The 18,487-nt window shown below is 40.8% G+C and overlaps 1 protein-coding gene across 7 annotated transcripts in view; it reads left to right on the top strand.

The window, feature by feature from the left end:
- The window catches only part of ZNF366 (zinc finger protein 366), a 38,462-nt gene that overhangs the window by 10,230 nt on the left and 9,745 nt on the right, over window positions 1-18,487 (top strand). For 5 of the 7 annotated variants that reach the window (XM_005244371.3, XM_027796659.2, XM_027796658.2 and 2 more), the window contains 3 exons: window positions 6,984-7,053; window positions 11,255-12,583; window positions 14,736-14,927. In XM_005244371.3, the coding sequence (XP_005244428.1) occupies window positions 11,285-12,583; window positions 14,736-14,927 (1,491 nt within the window). In that variant the 5' untranslated portion in view covers window positions 6,984-7,053; window positions 11,255-11,284. Of the gene's footprint in view, window positions 1-4,861; window positions 4,948-6,983; window positions 7,054-11,254; window positions 12,584-14,735; window positions 14,928-18,487 lie in introns of those variants that run through there. The other 2 variants (XM_055790949.1, XM_055790950.1) reach the window with 2 other exon arrangements.

The following is an 18,487-nucleotide window of genomic DNA, read 5'->3' as shown; positions in this document are numbered from 1 at the left end:
AAATTTCTATCCAGAATATGAATGTATTTTGCTTTCCTGTTTTGGTGGGGAAAAAAAAAGAAAAGAAGAGAGGCATAGTACATTTTAAAACCCCTAACCAATAATGACTATGCAGTTAAACTGTTTTTAGCAAAAATGATGCTGCTTTACAGTGGCAAAATAAGTTTCTAAAGATGGGAGAGATTGAAGCAGGACAGAGTCAGCTGTTCAGGGAGCTAGTGGGGAGGTGAAAAGTGGGGCATGAGTGAAACGACCTACAGTACACCTGGGTTTCAGGGGACTTTAAGGAGAAGAAATATAAGTTTTTCAGGGAGAGGTACAATGAGAAAAGCATAGGTGGGCATCTCTCCTCCTGAACAGTGCAGCTGACAGTGCGCTGGCTCCTTTCTAAATCTGCAGAGGTGCAATACCTTACGTCAAAGTACTCAGAGATAGCTCACTTCCCCAAGACATTGTACCTATCTCTGTAGGCCCTTCAGCCTGCAAAAACAGTTGTCTCTGGATTTTTATATTAAATAACTTTTATCTACATGCATCCTTCATGGAATTAAAAAAAAAAATCAGAATGCAGCCTCTTTGGATCAGGAAAGTTCGGAGCCACAGACAGCTGGAGGCCTGCAGACAATGCTGGGAAGTTGTCAGGATACTCTCTCCTGTTTCTTATATTCCTCACAGGACTGGTATCTTGGGTTAGCTACACTACTAGCCTGAGCTGATATGGTTGGTTTTACATCCTCCTGTACCTCATCAGCAGCTGTTTCAGGCTACACTTAGCAGGTTTCTGAGGAGGAAAAGAGAAAGGCAGGAGACTGGGCCAGATCCCATGGTGCTGGGATGGGGCAGGGCTGTGCTGTGGACCCAGAGATAGGGATCTGCCAGCAAACATCTGTTCCCTCTCCCCTTCATTCCCACCCCATAGAAGCCTTGAATTCCCTGTTGGTACCAGAGATTCAGGCAGGTGGAGATGCCTTTGGTCCCCTTACACACTTTTGAGCACATAAACTTCTATGACTTTCAGGCTCCCACCATTCATAGCTGTGGTCTGAGGTGGCTTTGTGTAAGCAGCTGACACTTCAGAACCTGTGGACTTAACATCTGCTTCATTATCCAGGTTGTCTACGTGTTGCTGACCATTTCAGCAGATAGAATAGAGAAGCAGATAGGGAGTGAACCACAGATAGAATAGAGAAGTGAAGAGGGAAGGAAACGTTAGAGAAGAACTAGGAAAAGTCAGAAAGAGGAAGAAAAAAGAGAAAAAAGGAGAAAGGAGGATAAGAAAAAGAGAAATAAAGATCCAAAACAGCAGCAAGCCTAAATTGTGCTCAAAGGGCACTTGGTATGTGACATTGAAATGTGGTCATTTGAGATAGTCTATGAGGCCTAAGTACTGCTAGGAGCATTACTGGTAAAGCCCTGCTGCAGATGTTTGGTGGTTAACCCAGCCATGCTGCTCTATGACCTCCACCCCTTGTCTTGTTAGGCAGCAGAAAAGTAGTGAGAACGACAGCAAAGGTTTTTCTAAACTGAGGAGAGAGTATATATAAAAGCAACTAGAGGGGCAGCAAACCATTTTACTAAACTAAGAACACGGCACTCGTACTGGAGAGAAGAAAACTATCTACAGCTACCTCACTACAGCATCAGGCAATTTTTTGTTATTCTAATCAGTGTCACCACTGAAAAGCAAATTATGCCATAAACAGCTCTATAAGCACATCTGATGCCACAAACAGTGCACCAGACTTGGCAGGGTGGGTGGTGGGACTCCTCCAGACTTTCAGCAGAGGGAGAGTCAGAGTCTAGTTTAATACTTTCAATAATTATTTAAAAAAAAATAAATAGCTGTAAGTTGTGGAAACTGAATACACATTAATTTTATACTATTTTAAACTGTTTCTCTTTTACAAGAGATACCAAAGTAAATGTACTCCTGTAAAAGTGCTCCCTGAAAGTTACACATACACCCAATGCCCACACTGCCAGTGCAGGCAAATGAATATGTTTTTCCTGGCTAAAATAAAACAAAAAGTATGTAAATTAAATATTAAAGTTTGGGAACAACAAAGATGATACAGGCAGGGTATTTCTGTTGTACAGTTTTCTGAAAGAAGACTCGTTTCTTTGTATTGGTGTCATCTCCTAGACAATATTAATGCAGCTACACTGCACAGGAATCCCTTAGAGCAGGAGGAATACCTAAAATGATCAAACTTCAAACATGAAGCGAAGAAGACATGCCAAAAGAGAGTCAAGGAGGGAAAACAATTATTATTTAATATATGAGATATCTTTGAAAGTTCATTGCTTGTTGCATCTGTTTAATGTGAGATGTTAAACTGTTTAAAAGTGTCAGATTTTTTAATCAGTCAAGTTTCTTAGATGTGTGATTGCATGATTTCCATTACGTTTGTCTGCAAAAGTTACCATCTTTTAACATATTGGCTCAGGATATAATTTTTTTTTCCCATAGATATACATTTGTCAAAATTGTCAAATTTCAGTCATGACATAGATGGGTTTTCATATCTCATTGGACAACAGAACTCATAATAAATAGCAAGGAAAACTGTGAAGGATTAGTTTCAAAGCTCATTGGAAGTCTTCCCATAAGCCTTAGTGAGCTCTGGTTATGCCTTAGGAAGAGTTAACAAGGTTATCAGTTTTCCTTTACCAAGCATTTGCTGAGAAATAAACCACATTTGTTGATGGAAAGAAGTTGTTTTATCCTGAAGCCTATACCAGTAGATGAAGGTAATTTCCCAGGGAGAAGTGAAAAGACACTGAGCTCCTCAGTACTATCATACTAATGTAGGAAGAAAGAACCTGATATGGTCCACTTCTCATTTTCAGTCATTGTAGATCTTTTTCATGAACAAATGTACACTTGTTTCCAATTCTATTAATTATGGTAATACAAAAGGGGAAGAATATTTATGGAAATATCTTTATCTTGATGGTGTTCTCCATTTAAGGAGACATATCTGTTTCACAAAAGGGATGGGACTAGAAACCTTATCTCAGAAGACAACTAAGCTGATGGTTAAATCACGGGCTTCATTTGACACCAGGTCTACATACATGTAAGAGAGAGAAAGCAAGTGTCTGTATTGGAAAAGTATTGATTAAACTCCACAACAGCTATTATTCCCAACTCTGGCCTGCTTTTTTAAGGCTTCCCCAATATTTGCGTCTCCCTAATCAGTATCTGCACTCATTGATTTTGGATATTTTCCCTATACATGTGTTTATTTTTGCAAGTTAGTCCATATTTCTGTCTTCTCCTGGACACACACTGTGGCAGAAAAAGTGCTCTCTTAATCTAGAATTTAAATAATCTTTTAGGTTAGCTTCAAGTAGTGTATCATAAAGACTTCAAGGACAATTTGGGTCTATTAACATATACTCAGTTTATATACAACATGTACTCAGTTTATATACTCAGCACGTGTATATCAACATAACACTCAGTATATGTTAACGAGGCTCATTTTTCAGATTTGTGTGCTTGATATGTGGATATTTATACCTGCAGAACATGGATGGAAAACACATCTTGCATGTACTTCTCTAAAGAGTAGAAGAGTAGGATTGACACTGATTTTAGACAAGTTCTGGTATGGATCTGAACATGGTCTTTTACCTTCTGCCCTCATCTAGTGACTATAGTCACTCAAACCTAGAGTAAATAAAATACTTTCATTTGAAAAAAACCGTACAAATAATCCATTATTGAATAACAATGGTAGTTTGAGCCGATATCTAGTGAACATAGTGTAGAAATAACTCTAAATCTTTTGAGCATATTTAGAACTTCTGCATCATTCACCAAGGCAACTGTTACAAATAAAAATCTGACTGTCCAAACGAAAAGCAGGTGCACAGATTTTACAGATACAGAACATTATTATCATCTAGTCCAACTTCTTACTTATGACAGGCCATAAAAACCAACAAAACAGACAAGAAACACTTGAAAATTACAGGTTAAAAACATCCATGATTGTTTTCCAACTCTCCAAAATTATGAAATTCCCAATAGAAAAACAAATGAGGAACTGCAACATTATTTCACAACTCCATTAACACACTGGACACAGCATTAAAAAAATGGAAGAGAAAATAAAAAGTGGCTTATGTAGAGTTAGACCTGCCACTGAAGGAAACTGGCAGAGAAAATCATAAGGAGGGATCAGATGCTTACCCACTGAAAATACTTGGTTACCAGTAATGTATTACATTCATGTTTGTACAGGTATTCCTGGCATTTTCAAAGTCTGACAAATAACTTGAAGCAGTGCAGATTTGGTGGGAAACGCTGATTTGCTACTGAAATAAAATGAGTTCATCATAGTAAAGCCCCTTTGGTCAGATCCTGAGAGTGATGCAGGTTTTGCATAAATAGCAAATGAGTGAAAACTAAGTAAAGAATTTGGTGCTTAGTTCAACAGCTGTATGACTGAAAACATCTAAAACCAACACCTATTTGGAAGTGAATTGAATGAAGAAGACCCCATTAAACCTGTTAAAATTTCCATAACCCCCTGTGCTGGTTTTGGCTGGAATTTTCCTCATAGTTGCTGGTATGGGGCTATGTTTTGGATTTATGCTGAATATAGTGTTGATAATAGGGAGATGTTTTAGTTCTTGCTGAGCAGAGCTTGCACAGAGTCAAGGCCTTTTCTGCTCCTCACCTCACCCCACCCCACCCCACCAGAGAGTAGGTTAGGGGTGGACAAGATGCTGGGAGGGGACATAGCTGGGGCAGCTGATCCCAAGTGGCCAAAGGGATATGCCATACCATATCACGTCATGCTCAGCGTATAAAGCTGGGGGAAGAGAAGGAAGGGGGGACATTTGGAGTGATGGAGCCTGGCTTTCCTGGGGATGGCCGAACACCTGCCTGCTCATGGGAAGTGGTGAATGAATTCCTTGGTTTGCTTTGCTTGCGTGAGTGGCTTTTTCTTTACCTGTTAACTGTCTTTATCTCAACCCACAAGTTTTCTCACTTTTACTCTTCTGATTCTCTCCCCTAACACCACTGGGAGGGAGGGAGAGAGTGGCTGTGTAGAGCTTAGTTGCTGGTTGGGGTAAAATCTCCATATTCTCTCTATAATAACAGTTTACAAAAGTCAGAGATTGGAAAAAAAAAACGCCCGGCTGGTTGTTCAATAAGGCTAAAGCTCACCAGCTGCTCGGTTTTAGCTTAGTAGAGTGTAACAGTGTGTTATTTGCCACTGATTCTTACCACATCCAACATAGAAACAGCTGTTAGATTTCATTATTTCCTTATAGATGGCAATATTTCAGGCCCCCAAGGGGAGAGCAGAAATTCACTCTTAGGGTTTCTACAGTAATAGATGTTCAATTAAACATGGAATTTCTCTTCCAGCTAAGAGATGCTGTTCAGCCTATTGAGCCACCTTTAGGTTTCCTACACTTTGCTCTGTTTCATCTCCTGAAACAGCAAAACCAAATTAAAATCTTCTAAAAAGTAGCCCATTTCCCTTTGACAGAAGGGACATAAGACTTTCACTCATCTTGGTCTCATTTCTGGTTTTGCCATTGTGTTACCCAAGAGCAAAATCAGAACAGTAGTAGTCAGTGTTTAAGCTTGAGAAACTTCATAACCTTACATTTTTATGGCTGGGATTATTATCAGTTTATAGACATAAGTTACTTTCATATGGGAAGCAGAATCTTGGTTCTACTGAGATATAAATAAAATTTGCTGTTGACTTCAGATCAGAATATTAACTGGAGACTGTCACAATGTGTATGCTTGTAGAGTAAATAGCATGTTTTACATACTTTTTTAATCCTTTGTAGAAATACGATGAGTGGAAATGAGAAGGTAAATGATGATTCATATTCTGTATTAAACTCTCTTCCTCTTTCATGGAAGTTAACAACATCATTAGCTGCATAGATATTCTATTTTGGAAATACCTCCACAACTACCTGAGCTCACCACAGACTTTCTTTTTCTTTTTTTCCCCTCCTTTTGTTGTTGTTGGTTGGTTGGTTGTTTTTTTGCAAGAGCAGGGAGAGAACTTGTTTGTGGTTGTATTTTTCAAAATAGTGTATTTCAAAATAGACTTATCTACATAAAGAAAGAAACTGTGAGGATGCTTGTCTGTTCTAAAGAAAATAACTTTTTCATAAGCTCTAGAGTGCTAGATTTAGGCGGGGGAGTGTGTGTGTGTATATGTTTGAGTACCAATACAGCATGGAAATCCCTGTCCCAGTAAGCTTTCCAGACCAAGTTTTCAAAACTTAGTATATGAAATACAACTGACAAAAGCTAGAATTTTTAACGTCTATCCAGGTTTAAACTAACCTTAATGTTTAGAATCAGGTACTGCTGTGCTACATAGCATGACATTTTAAATACTAAGTGCTGAGGAAAGAAAAAAGTTTTAAAGTGCTTACATAGGAAACACATAAGGTCCCTAAGAAATATTTAAAACAAATTTTTTTCCAATTCACCCCCATTATTTATTTATTTATTTTTGCGTATTAAACTGAGAGTAGCTACTCCAGAGTCAGATGGAACAAAACTATTGGGGAACTGTGTTATTAAAAGCTTTAGTTCTCTACTGAAGTTATTTAAAGAAGAAGGGACTGATCCTTACCTATTTCTTGCATGGTGGTCAAATCTGTAGTCTCTTCTACACTTTCCTAAGGATTCACATTTTTATGGGATTAAGTTCTGGTCAAGGTGAAGATCATGTTTCTATTCAAATTAGCAAGAGTTTGCTACCAACATGAAAGGAGATGAGAAGAGAGGCTACATTTAATATTTCCTCAATTAATTTCTACATCATGTGGTTTGGCAGACTGAAGGGGGAAAAAAGAAGCAAGGTGATCCATATTTAGACTGCAAGTCTGCACTTTCCTTCGCCTTTTAGGTTCTCTTTTTTGGACTACATAGCAACTCTCTGATTGTGCTGGTCACTGACTGTTTTAAACACTTTCCCTTGTAGGCTTGTTCCTGTGATGTGTATAGCCGTGAACAGTGGAATAAACCCATGTGCTCAGTGAAAGCATCCAAAGGTTAGTAGTGCAAGGAAATTATTTCTTTCTAGTAATTTCAAGCAGTTCCACAGTCTCTGCCTTAACTCCATGTTTCAGAAAGATTGAAATTTTGCATAAAACAGGCAATGGAAGAAGGGAGTAGCTAGCAGCCAAAAGACAAGACAGCAATTAGACACAACTCACTCTCACTTCTGTAACATTTTTGGCAGGATTTCAATAACCTAACAGAAGCAGTAAATAACATAGTTGGGCTCTCAACTGCTGTGAGCTTTCTGAAGCACTTTATACCCATACTGCTGGGAAAGAATCAGTTACAGAAGATGAAAAATACTTGAGGGACAGGCCTCTACTTTAAAGGGAATTTACGTTCACATTTTATGAGTTTAACTTTGCTTAAAACGAATTTTTAAAACCCCACCTTTTTCCCATTCTGGAAAGAAGTTGTCTTTTTTGGTATTTAAAGAATTTCCTTCCCTTTCTCCCTTTTTAGTATGTCAAGCCTTTGTACCCAAAGAGTGTTCAAGATCTAACCGTTCCTTATTTTGCCCAGGAAGTTAGGGTGACAAGAAAACATGGCAGAAGGCATACTCCCTAACAGTCCACTCTGAACATACATGGTTACATATATTACATATTCACACATACACACACACACCCCAAATATAGTGTGTGTGTATAGATAGATAGATAGATAGAGTTATCTATCATGTGTGTATATATGTACACTGTTTCAAATCACTGAGCTAGGGACTGAAAGTCATATTCTGATATAATTATTAGATACTTGTCCCAGGTGTAAGCAATTTTTTCTAGCTTTTTCCACCATCACAGGTGTCTTTTAAATCATCAGTGTAGAGAAGCTATAGCTGTTGCTTCATTTACTAATCCTTCTTTGTGCATTGATTCATTTCTTTGTCTAGATTTTCCATCTTTAAGTTTTGTCCCTGTGCCTTTCACTTCATGCAGTATCTCAAAGATAATTCCACAGTCTACCTTGTAAGAAGGAAGTAATCCGTTTGCAAGCAGGTTTTTAAGATGCCTTCTCTTGTCTACAGCCTAACTAGGTCACAGAGATGTGATTTTATCTATCTTTAGAAGCAGGTTTATCCGTCCTGAAAAAGAAACAGGAGTGTCTTTAGTACTCCAACCACCTTCATGCTTTCCACCCAGCGTTTCCAAGAACAGTCTTATAAATAGTACTGACATGTCACAGGTGACAGAGGGAAAAGATGCCTAGATTTCCAACCTGACCTCTGCCTGGTTGGATAGATGCGTGCACACTAACACACACACACATATCTAGATAAGTGCATCCCTCAGGAGGACTACAAGGATGTTGTGACATTATGCAGGGAGAAAATCAGAAGGGTTGAAACCCAGCTAGAACTTAATCTGGCTGCTGCAGTAAAGGACAATATATTTTTTTTCTATAAACACATTAGAAAAAAAGGTGGGTTAAGGAGAATCTCCATCCTTCATTGGATGTGGGGGAAAACATAGTGACAAAGGATGGAGAAAAGGCTGAGGTACTTAATGCTGACTTTGCCTCAGCCTTGTTCTTCAGGTGCCCAGGCCCTGAGCTGGAAGACATGCACAGTGAGCAGAATGAAACCCCCTAATCCAAGGGGAAATGGTCAGTGACCTGCTGCAACACTTAGACACATAGAATTCTATGGGGCTGGGTGGGATCCACCTGAGAGTACTGAGGGACCTGGCAGAAGAGGTCACCAAGCCACTTTCCAGCACTTATCAACAGTCTTGACTAACCAGGGAGGTCCCAGAAGACTGGAGGTTAGCCAACATGATGCCCATCTACAGTAAGGGCCAGAAGGAGGATCTGGGGAACTAAAGGCCTGTCAGCCTGACCTTGGTGATGGGGAAGGTTATGGAGCAGATCATCCCAAGTGCCATCACACAGCGTGTGTGGGACAACCTGGGGATCAGGCCCAGCCAGCATGGGTTTATGAAAGGCAGGTCCTACTTGATGAACTGATCTCCTTTCATGACAAGATGACCTGCCTAGTGCATGAGGGAAAGGCTGTGGATGTTGTGTACCTGGACTTTAGTAAAGCCTTTGACACCATCTCCCACAGCATTCTCCTGGAAAAACTGGCTGCTCATGGCTTGGACAGGTGTGCTCCATGTTGGGTTAAAAGCTGGCTGGACAGCTGAACCCAAAGTGTGGCAGTGAATGGACATAAATCCAGTTGGCGACTGGTCACAAGTGGTGCTCCCCAGGGTTCAGGATTGGGGACAGTTTTGTTTGATATGTTTAACAATGATCTGGACAAGGGGATCAAGTGCACCCTCAGCAACTTTGCAGATGACACCAAGCTGGGCAGGAGCGTTGATCTGCGGGAGGGCAGGAGGCTCTGCAGAGGGATCTGGACATGCCGGACCGATGGGCCGAGGCCAGCTGGATGAGGTTCGAGAAGGCTCCGTGCCGGGTCCTGCACCTGGGTCACACCAGCCCCACACAGCGCTACAGGCTGGGGCAGAGCGGCTGGAAAGGGCCTGGTGGGAAAGGGCCTGGGGGTGCTGGTCGGCAGCCGGCTGGGCATGAGCCAGCAGTGTGCCCAGGTGGCCAAGGAGGCCAGCAGCACCCTGGCTTGTGTCAGAAGCAGTGTGGCCAGCAGGGCAAGGGAAGGGACTGTCCCCCTGCACTGGGCACTGGTGAGGCCGCACCTCGAACCCTGTGTTCAGGTCTGGGCCCCTCACTGCAGGAGGGACGTAGAGGGGCTGCAGCGTGTCCAGGGAAGGGCCACGGGGCTGGGGAAGGGTCTAGTGAGTAAGTCCTGTGAGGACTGGCTGAGGGAACTGGGGTTGTTTAGCCTAGAGAAAAGGAGGCTCAGGAGGGACCCTATCACTACAACTACCTGAAAGGAGGTTGTAGCAAGGTGGGTGTTGGTCTCTTTTCCCAGGTAACAAGTGATAGGACAAGAGTAAATGCCCTCAAGTTGTGCCAAGGGAGGTTTAGTTTGGATATTAGGAAAAATTTCTTCACCAAAAGTGTTGTCAAGCATTGGAACAGGCTGCTGAGGGAAGTGATTCAGTCACCATCCCTGGCGGTATTTAAAAGACATGTAGCCATGGTGCTTAGGGTCATGGTTTAGTGGTGGACTTGGCAGTGCTAGGTTTACAATTGGACTCAATGATCTTAAAGGTCTTTTCCAACCTAAAGGACTTATGATTCTACAGCCAAGGCAAAAAGATGCAAACTTGTTCAAGATGAACCAAAATTCATAACCAATATTTTTGATAAATGCCGAATTCAGGAGAAGCTCCCTGTATGATCAGTAAAACACAAAATTTTGCTAGAAGAAAATTATTAATCTGCCTTGTCACATTGTGCCACTAGAAATGCTCTGAGTATTTTTAGGTGTCAATTACTCTGGAGTCCTGGGGGCTGTGGTCATTAATTCTTTATTTAGTTTTATAGTAGAGATTTTGCCCACCTCTTTAGAAACAAAAAAACCCCTAGATTAAGTCTATAAAATTGAACGTAACTCAGAGAGACGTCAAAGGTCTTTCCTCCCCCAAATCTGCCAGGTAAATATCTCTGGGATTAAAAAAAAAAGAAAATAAATTAATCTCCGCCTTCTTATTACAATACAAAGTGAGAGAAGCCAGGAAATATGGCTCAAAACCTGATGGTACACAGTGTCCTTAGATCACTTGGCCATTGTTTTCTCTCGCAGCAGCACATGTTAATGATACAAAGGAGTTTGACATTTTTTGGCTTTGGCTTTTCATGTCACAACCATAATAAATGTGCACATTATTGTTTGTATTGCCATATCCTTTAGATGCACCGCCAATTTCTAGAGCCTGTGCATGCACAGCCAAGGACAGGATTTTGCCCACAAATAGCCTGGCTGAATTAAATTAAGCAGAAATTTGACATATGAATTCAACTGCAAAATTGTGGGTCATGGTACAGCACGTTTATGTTGCAAAAATATTGAATGGGTCAAACTTGATTTAAACCATCAATTCTACTGCAGGAAGACCAAAGCTTCTTTGTTCTTCTCTAACCAATTTAATTCTGCTTTAAAAGGCCTTTGTCTTATATGAGTCTAAGACAACCTTAGTTGTATTTAGTTAAAAAAAACCAACAACCTTCAAAAGAATAAAATAGGCAATAAATGTTAAACCTGGGAGAACAGGAAGAAATGAAGAGATTTAGTGGTTGTTTGCTTTTTTGTTTGTTTGTTTTAAGGAATTTGGGCAACACAGGAAAAAATCAAATATGATGAAGAATGAAGAAACTAATTTTAATATGGGTAGTACCCGAACGTCTCCCTTCTCCCACTGTCTGCAGCCACTGAGCCCTGTTACAAAGCCACACAGAACAACTCCGTTTGGTGAAGAATTCAGACCACACCTCTCACATTTCCACTATGGCCCTTCTCCTCTTGGAGACATGGAAACATTCCAGGGGTCCTTGGAAGGAGGGTCTCGGAAGCGCAAGAGCATGCCGACAAAAATGCCTCCTTCTATCGCCCTTGAGGGTTCCTCATCACCACCAGATAGATCTGAGGATCACAATGACATAGGCTCTTCCAGTCTGCCCTTAGTGTTTCAACAGCCAGCACAGCCCAAGTACAGTTCCCAGATGATTGACCTCTGTAACTTTGGTTTTCAGTTCTATAGAAGTCTGGAGCACTGTGGAACCAAACCCATTAAGCAAGAACCAGTGAAGCCTAACATGGCATGGGCCAGCAGCCCAGCATTCATGCAGGCTCCTTACCCTTATTATCCTAAAGTCCACCCTGGATTAATGTTTCCTTTTATTGTGCCACCAAACTTTCATTTCAGGAACCCCTTTCAAATGAAAAGACCTCCAGAGCCACCCTTCAGGAGGGCTGAAGTAAGAGGAGGTGGTGAAAATAAACAGAAAGTGGAAAGAGTAGATGTCAACCTTCAGATAGATGACAGTTACTATGTTGATGTGGGGGGTGAACAGAAACGCTGGCAATGTCCCATGTGTGAGAAGTCCTATACATCCAAGTACAATTTGGTCACGCACATCTTGGGGCACAGCGGCATTAAGCCACATGCTTGCACCCGATGTGGCAAGCTTTTCAAGCAGCTAAGCCACTTGCACACACATATGTTGACACACCAGGGCACCCGGCCACACAAGTGCCAGGTGTGCCACAAGGCTTTCACTCAAACTAGTCACCTTAAGAGACACATGATGCAACACAGTGACATCAAGCCTTACAACTGCAGGATCTGTGGCAGAGGTTTTGCCTACCCCAGTGAGCTAAAAGCACACGAGTCGAAGCACGAGAGTGGCCGAGAGAACATTTGTGTGGAGTGTGGTCTGGACTTCCCAACCCTGGCCCAGCTGAAGAGACACTTAACAACCCACCGTGGCCCTATACAGTACAATTGCACCGAATGTGATAAGACCTTCCAGTACCCAAGTCAGCTGCAAAACCACATGATGAAGCACAAAGACATCCGCCCGTACATCTGCACTGAATGCGGCATGGAGTTTGTGCAGCCCCACCATCTCAAACAACACTCCCTGACTCACAAGGTAAGCCTGCATGGGTTGCGCTCTCACGTTGCATCAGGAGGTAGCACAAGAATTACAGGCTCTGAAGATATTCGTATGTACTGCCACGGAAAGAAGGTAATCAATCTATAGAGCCTCATGCTGGCCCTTAGCCAGCTGGGGAGTTCTATGCAGAACAAAAGCCCCAGCAGTGCTGGCAACAGTAGAAGCTAGATGTCTCTGTCAGTCTTAAGAAAGTACGCACAAAACCTGCTTTGTTCCAGACAGCTGTTTGGTTAAACCACCCGTATTGCTTCCCAAAACCATATTCACATCTCTCCATTTCTGGGTTTTATCTTCAGAATGACCCTCTGTAACATAACACGCTTGTGTAGAGCTGCACAAACCCCCCTGAAATCTTAAAAGGAATTTTCTGCTGAAAACTGGCTCTATTACTTTGCTCCCTTAATTGGGAAGTAGGTGGATTTGCAGTAGACTGCAGCAAAAGAAAGTATACTCAACAGATTTTGAAGAATCATTCTAATGAAACACTGAGGTAAAAAAAACAAAACAAAAACAACGTAAGAAAAATTCCCCTTCATGCTTAAGCTATCCACAATGCCACTTAATAAAAGCGGATAAGCAGGACCGTAATCCCAGGCAATTCTTATCAAGTGGTAGTCTTGCCGCTGCTGACAGCAATGACAGCAGTCAGGTTAGGCTAGGAGTGGGCTTTGGAATGCATCCAGAAAGATTGCTTTCAAAAATAGGAAAAATGTAACTGTTCCATTCAAGAAAATCTGATATTGGCTTATTCACCTTTATAAAAATGTGGTGAAGACAAGTCACCACCACCACCCCAAATTTTATGAGTTTGCTTCCAGCTTTGCATATTTCTTCTTTTAACACTTTAATTCTGGTTTTTCTATGAAAAACATCAAAAATACAGAAAGCTACAGCATTTCAGTCTTACAAACACATTTTATTTTAAAAAGGAACAGCCTCTACTTCCACATTTGCTTTTTCTTCCCTACTACATGATTATAATTTCTGCTCTTTTTGGAGATTCCCTGGTCTTTGGATTTACCATGTAAAATTCTACTAATTTAAGACATGGTAGTTTTTTGTCACAGGAAGTGCAATGCCCCTGACCCTTTAGAGAGCTTCTGCTTCTTTGTCCATAGCTGCAGGTGGACTCAGCTGTGAACCTAATTAGCAGTACTTAGCTGACCAAATGCAGCCTCACATCAGATAGGCAAACACTTACAGCTGCTGTGGTATTCACAGTTTTAGCTTTGCAATTAACTGTGAAAACCACTGGCTGGCCTGAAAGTAGAAATTGTTTCAAGTCATCTTTGTAATTGGGGCCTGCTGGAGAAGTAATTGCTCTCGACACTTCACTAGGAAATCCTCATTACCTTCAACAAGTTATGCTCAAAATCTTGAAGTGTTTAGTGGTAAATTCATTGATTTTCATAACATCTAAATGACTTTTTGAGAAGCTGGCAGTGAGACCACATAGATGTGAGCAAGAATATCGAATTATGCATTAGCAAATTGACTGGATGTCTTAAAAGATGCTAGAAATGCTCTGTAAACAGCAGAGAGAACACCATCAATCCATTAGGGTTAATGCAAGTCACACTAAGAGTGAACAGTTTTTTCTCCTCATTGAATGTAACATGTATATCCTTCCTTGGTGAACATTGCTTAACTAGTTCTCAGTTACTTCCGATTATCTTCTTCAAAACAGGGTTATGCCTTTTTTAGAAGCCAGTGGCCTTCAGTTATCAAAGGCAAGCACTACTTCAGTCTCTTAACTGGTTAGCTTTTACTCTTTGTCAGTAAGTATATATATTTGACTGATACTTTACATAAGCAGCAAAGTTGGACTAAGAAGCTCTGCTACCGACTATGTCTCATTGATTTGTAAACTTACTGATGGAAACAAAACTCATTATTTCATGAAGCTTACGTTTTGTTTTCCCTCTCTGCTTCTCAGATCCTTGTAAGAATTTGTCAGGAGAAAAAAAAATAGTATCTATTACTTCAATGAATGATGATAAAAGTGAAATAATTTATTACCTTCTTTGCTAATGCAAAATGAATAATTCATATATTGCAGTACTGAATATGAGATGATCCAGAAAATTTTCCATCTACATAATTTTCTGATTTTTTTGTTTTCTTTCAGGGTGTGAAAGAGCACAAATGTGGAATTTGTGGCCGGGAATTTACTCTGCTGGCCAACATGAAGCGACATGTCCTGATTCACACCAATATCAGAGCCTATCAATGCCATTTGTGCTTCAAGAGCTTTGTGCAAAAGCAGACTCTCAAGGCCCACATGATTGTTCACTCTGATGTCAAACCCTTTAAATGCAAGGTAAGTGCATTTGGTGGCACTGGCATTAACCTATTGGAGTTATAATCTTGCAATATGGTAGAATTAGAAAAACAAGTTTTGCTAACACCTACTGCAGCTGCATTTAAATTAGCATAAACCAGCCTGCTTTTCTTTCTTTATCCAGGTTCTGCTTAAGTAGCACAAAATAACTGAGGTCAATATCTGTGGTTTATTCCCTTCTCCTTCAATACCAGTAACTTTCATCCTTAAATATTTTTTCTGCTTTGTGAGCATTTAAATGCCATGGTGGTTTGAGGACAATAAACATACCTGACATTTGCAGAAGTCTAAGTGCTTAGTAGCTTGAAACATTTACTAAAAGCATATATCAAGTTGTGCATCCCACAGAGGACCATGGAAAAGTAGCAGCCATGACTTCACACAGTGATGCTATGCAATGCTTCAGGGAAGGACTCCAAGCCACAGCAAAATATGCTAAGGAAGGAATTTGAATGGGCCAAGTGTAATTACCAGACTGAAATTAAGGGCAGGACATCACTATCCTAACACAACAGCCTCTGAGACTATCGGGCCTTTATTGGTTCCTGCGCAAATTCCAGTTTGCTGCCTCCCTCTAGCACATTTGAGGATGACATTCCCTTACCATCCTCTCTTCTCCACCCTGCCCACAAACATTTGAGGCTTTGGTTTTCTTGACCGTGCTCAATACTTCCTCATGAATGATTCATGTTTATATTCTTACCCGCTATTGGACACTACATCTGTTCCTTCTGCTGCTTATCTGGTTCGTTACTGTAGTCATATCTTGTGAAGTCAAAGGTTGTAGGTTTTATTCCCACTTTGACCTGCTCTAAGAGACATATGAATACAGAGTGGAGCATATTACACAGTTTATGCCTAAGTAACTGAAGATTGATCTGGAAGCAATTTCTAGAATTTTAAATAGAATTATTTTCTCTTGAAAAATGTAGAACTTCAAAATGTCATAGGAAAATATGGCATTCAGTGATAATTTTAGTGGGAAAATGTCAAAATGAATCTTTTTTACTTCCTCACTCTCCTTTGATAAGTTTGAAACATTACGCTTTGAAAAAATAACAGCAAAGTCTTTCAACTTTAGCATTTTGCTTCATTTTAGTTTATGTCCTATTAAAAGGTATACTAGAACTTGCATTATTCTATATTGATAAAATAATTTCTATAACTGAAATGCTTGGGTAGTTACATGTCAAGCCTGCTGGAGACTTTCACTCTTCGAGAACACCTTCAAGCCTGTCTTTTTGTTCCCATTTGGTCAAACTCCTCCTCTGACCCGTCAAATTTCAGAAAAGGAACTTAATCGTTTGATCATCTGTTCTGGATGCAGTACCTGCAGCCACACTATTTTTTAGGTATGTGAAGATGAGCTGCAAGTTTGTGTTCAGGTTAGGGTTTGATGATGACAGACTATTAAAACTTGGATATGGCAACAGTTTGAACCAAGAACTGGAGTACCACCAGTATGTTTTCCAACCAGTAACAAAAGCTCTACAGGAACACCTATTTTTCTTTTTTTCTTTTTTTTTTTTTTTCCTTCTCTGTCCCCACCCAGTGTTCCTAGGAGGAAAGAAACAAGTATGCACAGTGAACTAGCTTCTCCTATGGTGGAAAGAGTATGAATCAACATCAGTGCCCCTGAATGGAGTGGAGATTGTAACAAGCTAAGGCTGAATCAGGAATTGCTCTTTGGTGTTAGGAACATCACTTACCTCACTGGCAGAGCCCTTGAAAGACTTCAGCAAGTATTTCTGGCTGGTATTTAGAGGGTTAAGGCAATGACCAGATAGCAGCCTTTTGGCACCAAGCTCCTCCTCAGCAGAAGGAAGGATATAGCTGTATGAACAGGCTGCTTAACAATGGCTCACATGTCCCCGGGGAACCGCCTGCAAATAGATTTCATCTTGCTTTCTCTTGTACTTTTCAAAGCTTCCTGTTTTCTCACGGTCCTTTTGGACAGTTTACAGTCTTTCTCCCTCTCCCTCTCTCTTTGAGGAAAGGAACACCCTTCTTACCAAGGGAAAAAAAAAAAAAAGAAGACGAAGAATGTAAGGGAAAGAGAGCACAGCAGTAGCCTTTCTACTTCACCGCATGCAATGGTTTTCTTTACCTTTTTCTCACAACAAAAGAAAACATGAGGCTTTCCTATGTGTCTAATCACAGCTAAGCACAGACTGTCTGAAGTGAGGCAGTAGCAAATAGTTGTCCCTTCTGTTTCCTCATCCAGCTGCAGTCTGGATCTGTGTTTGATTTTTCTCTGAAAAGCCAACTTGTCTGTAGCATGTAAAGGCCTGAGCCCACGCTGCCTTAGTTGTTTCTGTTTAAAAAAGCACACAGAAGACTTCTGAAGGTGTTGCACCAACAGGTGTAATAGTACTAATTCTGATTTGTAGAGGAAGCTTCTATGAAATTTACAGTAGCTTTTAGTGCTGAAGTCAGCAATGTTTCAGACCTCTGATAAAGAATGCAATGAAGTTTTCTCCAGCCCAGTCAAATACACTTTGAAGCTGATGTTTTGAACTCCACTGCTCTCCCATTTAAAATCCTGAGATTAGATCAGAAGTCAAAACCAAAGAAAATGTGAGAGATAAGTACTTAGGGAAGAAACAAAACTGAGTGACATACCTAGAAGGGCAATACTTCATGTGGTGGCTTCAGAAGACAAAGTGTTGAAGTAATTCAGACTTTTCCAGCAAACTGTACTGAAGTCCGTTTCACCAGTCAGTGCAACAAAGTGTGTTCAGCAGACTTGTAGTTGAGGTCTTTCTTTTCAGGGCTTGAATTTTATTCTGTCTAAAGTAGACAGCCTAACACAAGGTCCACAAATAAACCATGCTGTTCCTGCTATCCCAAGTTCTCTTGCATGACCTTTGCATCTCCCTGAGCACTAAGGTTATTTGTGATGAGTTCTGCTGGAGCTCCCTCCCATGCAACTGGCTCAGGTCAGCTTTCACATTCTGCTCATCAGTGCTCACACCACTGCCCTGTCACAGAGAAACTCTTGTACACCTTCCTAGTTTGTTCTGCAGATTCAGGCTGTTCTTGAAGCATTAGCTGTGAACCCCAGCTAGCTTTGAGTTGCTGTCTTTCAGCCCATGAGCCCAAAGCATGCTCTCTTCACCCTCTGGATCATTAACAGTAATCTGAAAATCATCTTGTGCCTTTTGAAAAGCATAGGTTACCCAGAGACTGTGCCACATAGAGACACCATTAAAAAAAACCAAACAAATCCTATCTGTGTTTCTTTCATTTTCCTGCCACACCTCTCCACTTTAGTACCATTTTCTCATGTCCCCAGAAGAGATTTCAGGACAAGAGCACATCACACATCCGTAAGATTCTGTATGACTTTGGGAAATAGAAAACCTACCCGTTTTATTCAGAGACAAAGAACTTCTGTGCTGTAAGGAGCTATCCTTTACAAAGTCCTGTGTCTTTTCATTATGAAGAAAGAGAAATTAATATTGCCTTGACAGAAACAAAATAAAAGCTCCTACTAGACACATTTTAATACTCAATACCTTAACAGTTACAGATTTGCA

Source organism: Falco peregrinus, chromosome Z (genome assembly GCF_023634155.1).
Source record: "Falco peregrinus isolate bFalPer1 chromosome Z, bFalPer1.pri, whole genome shotgun sequence".
Taxonomy (NCBI): Eukaryota; Metazoa; Chordata; class Aves; order Falconiformes; family Falconidae; genus Falco; species Falco peregrinus.
This window is presented reverse-complemented; position numbering and strand designations above follow the sequence as displayed.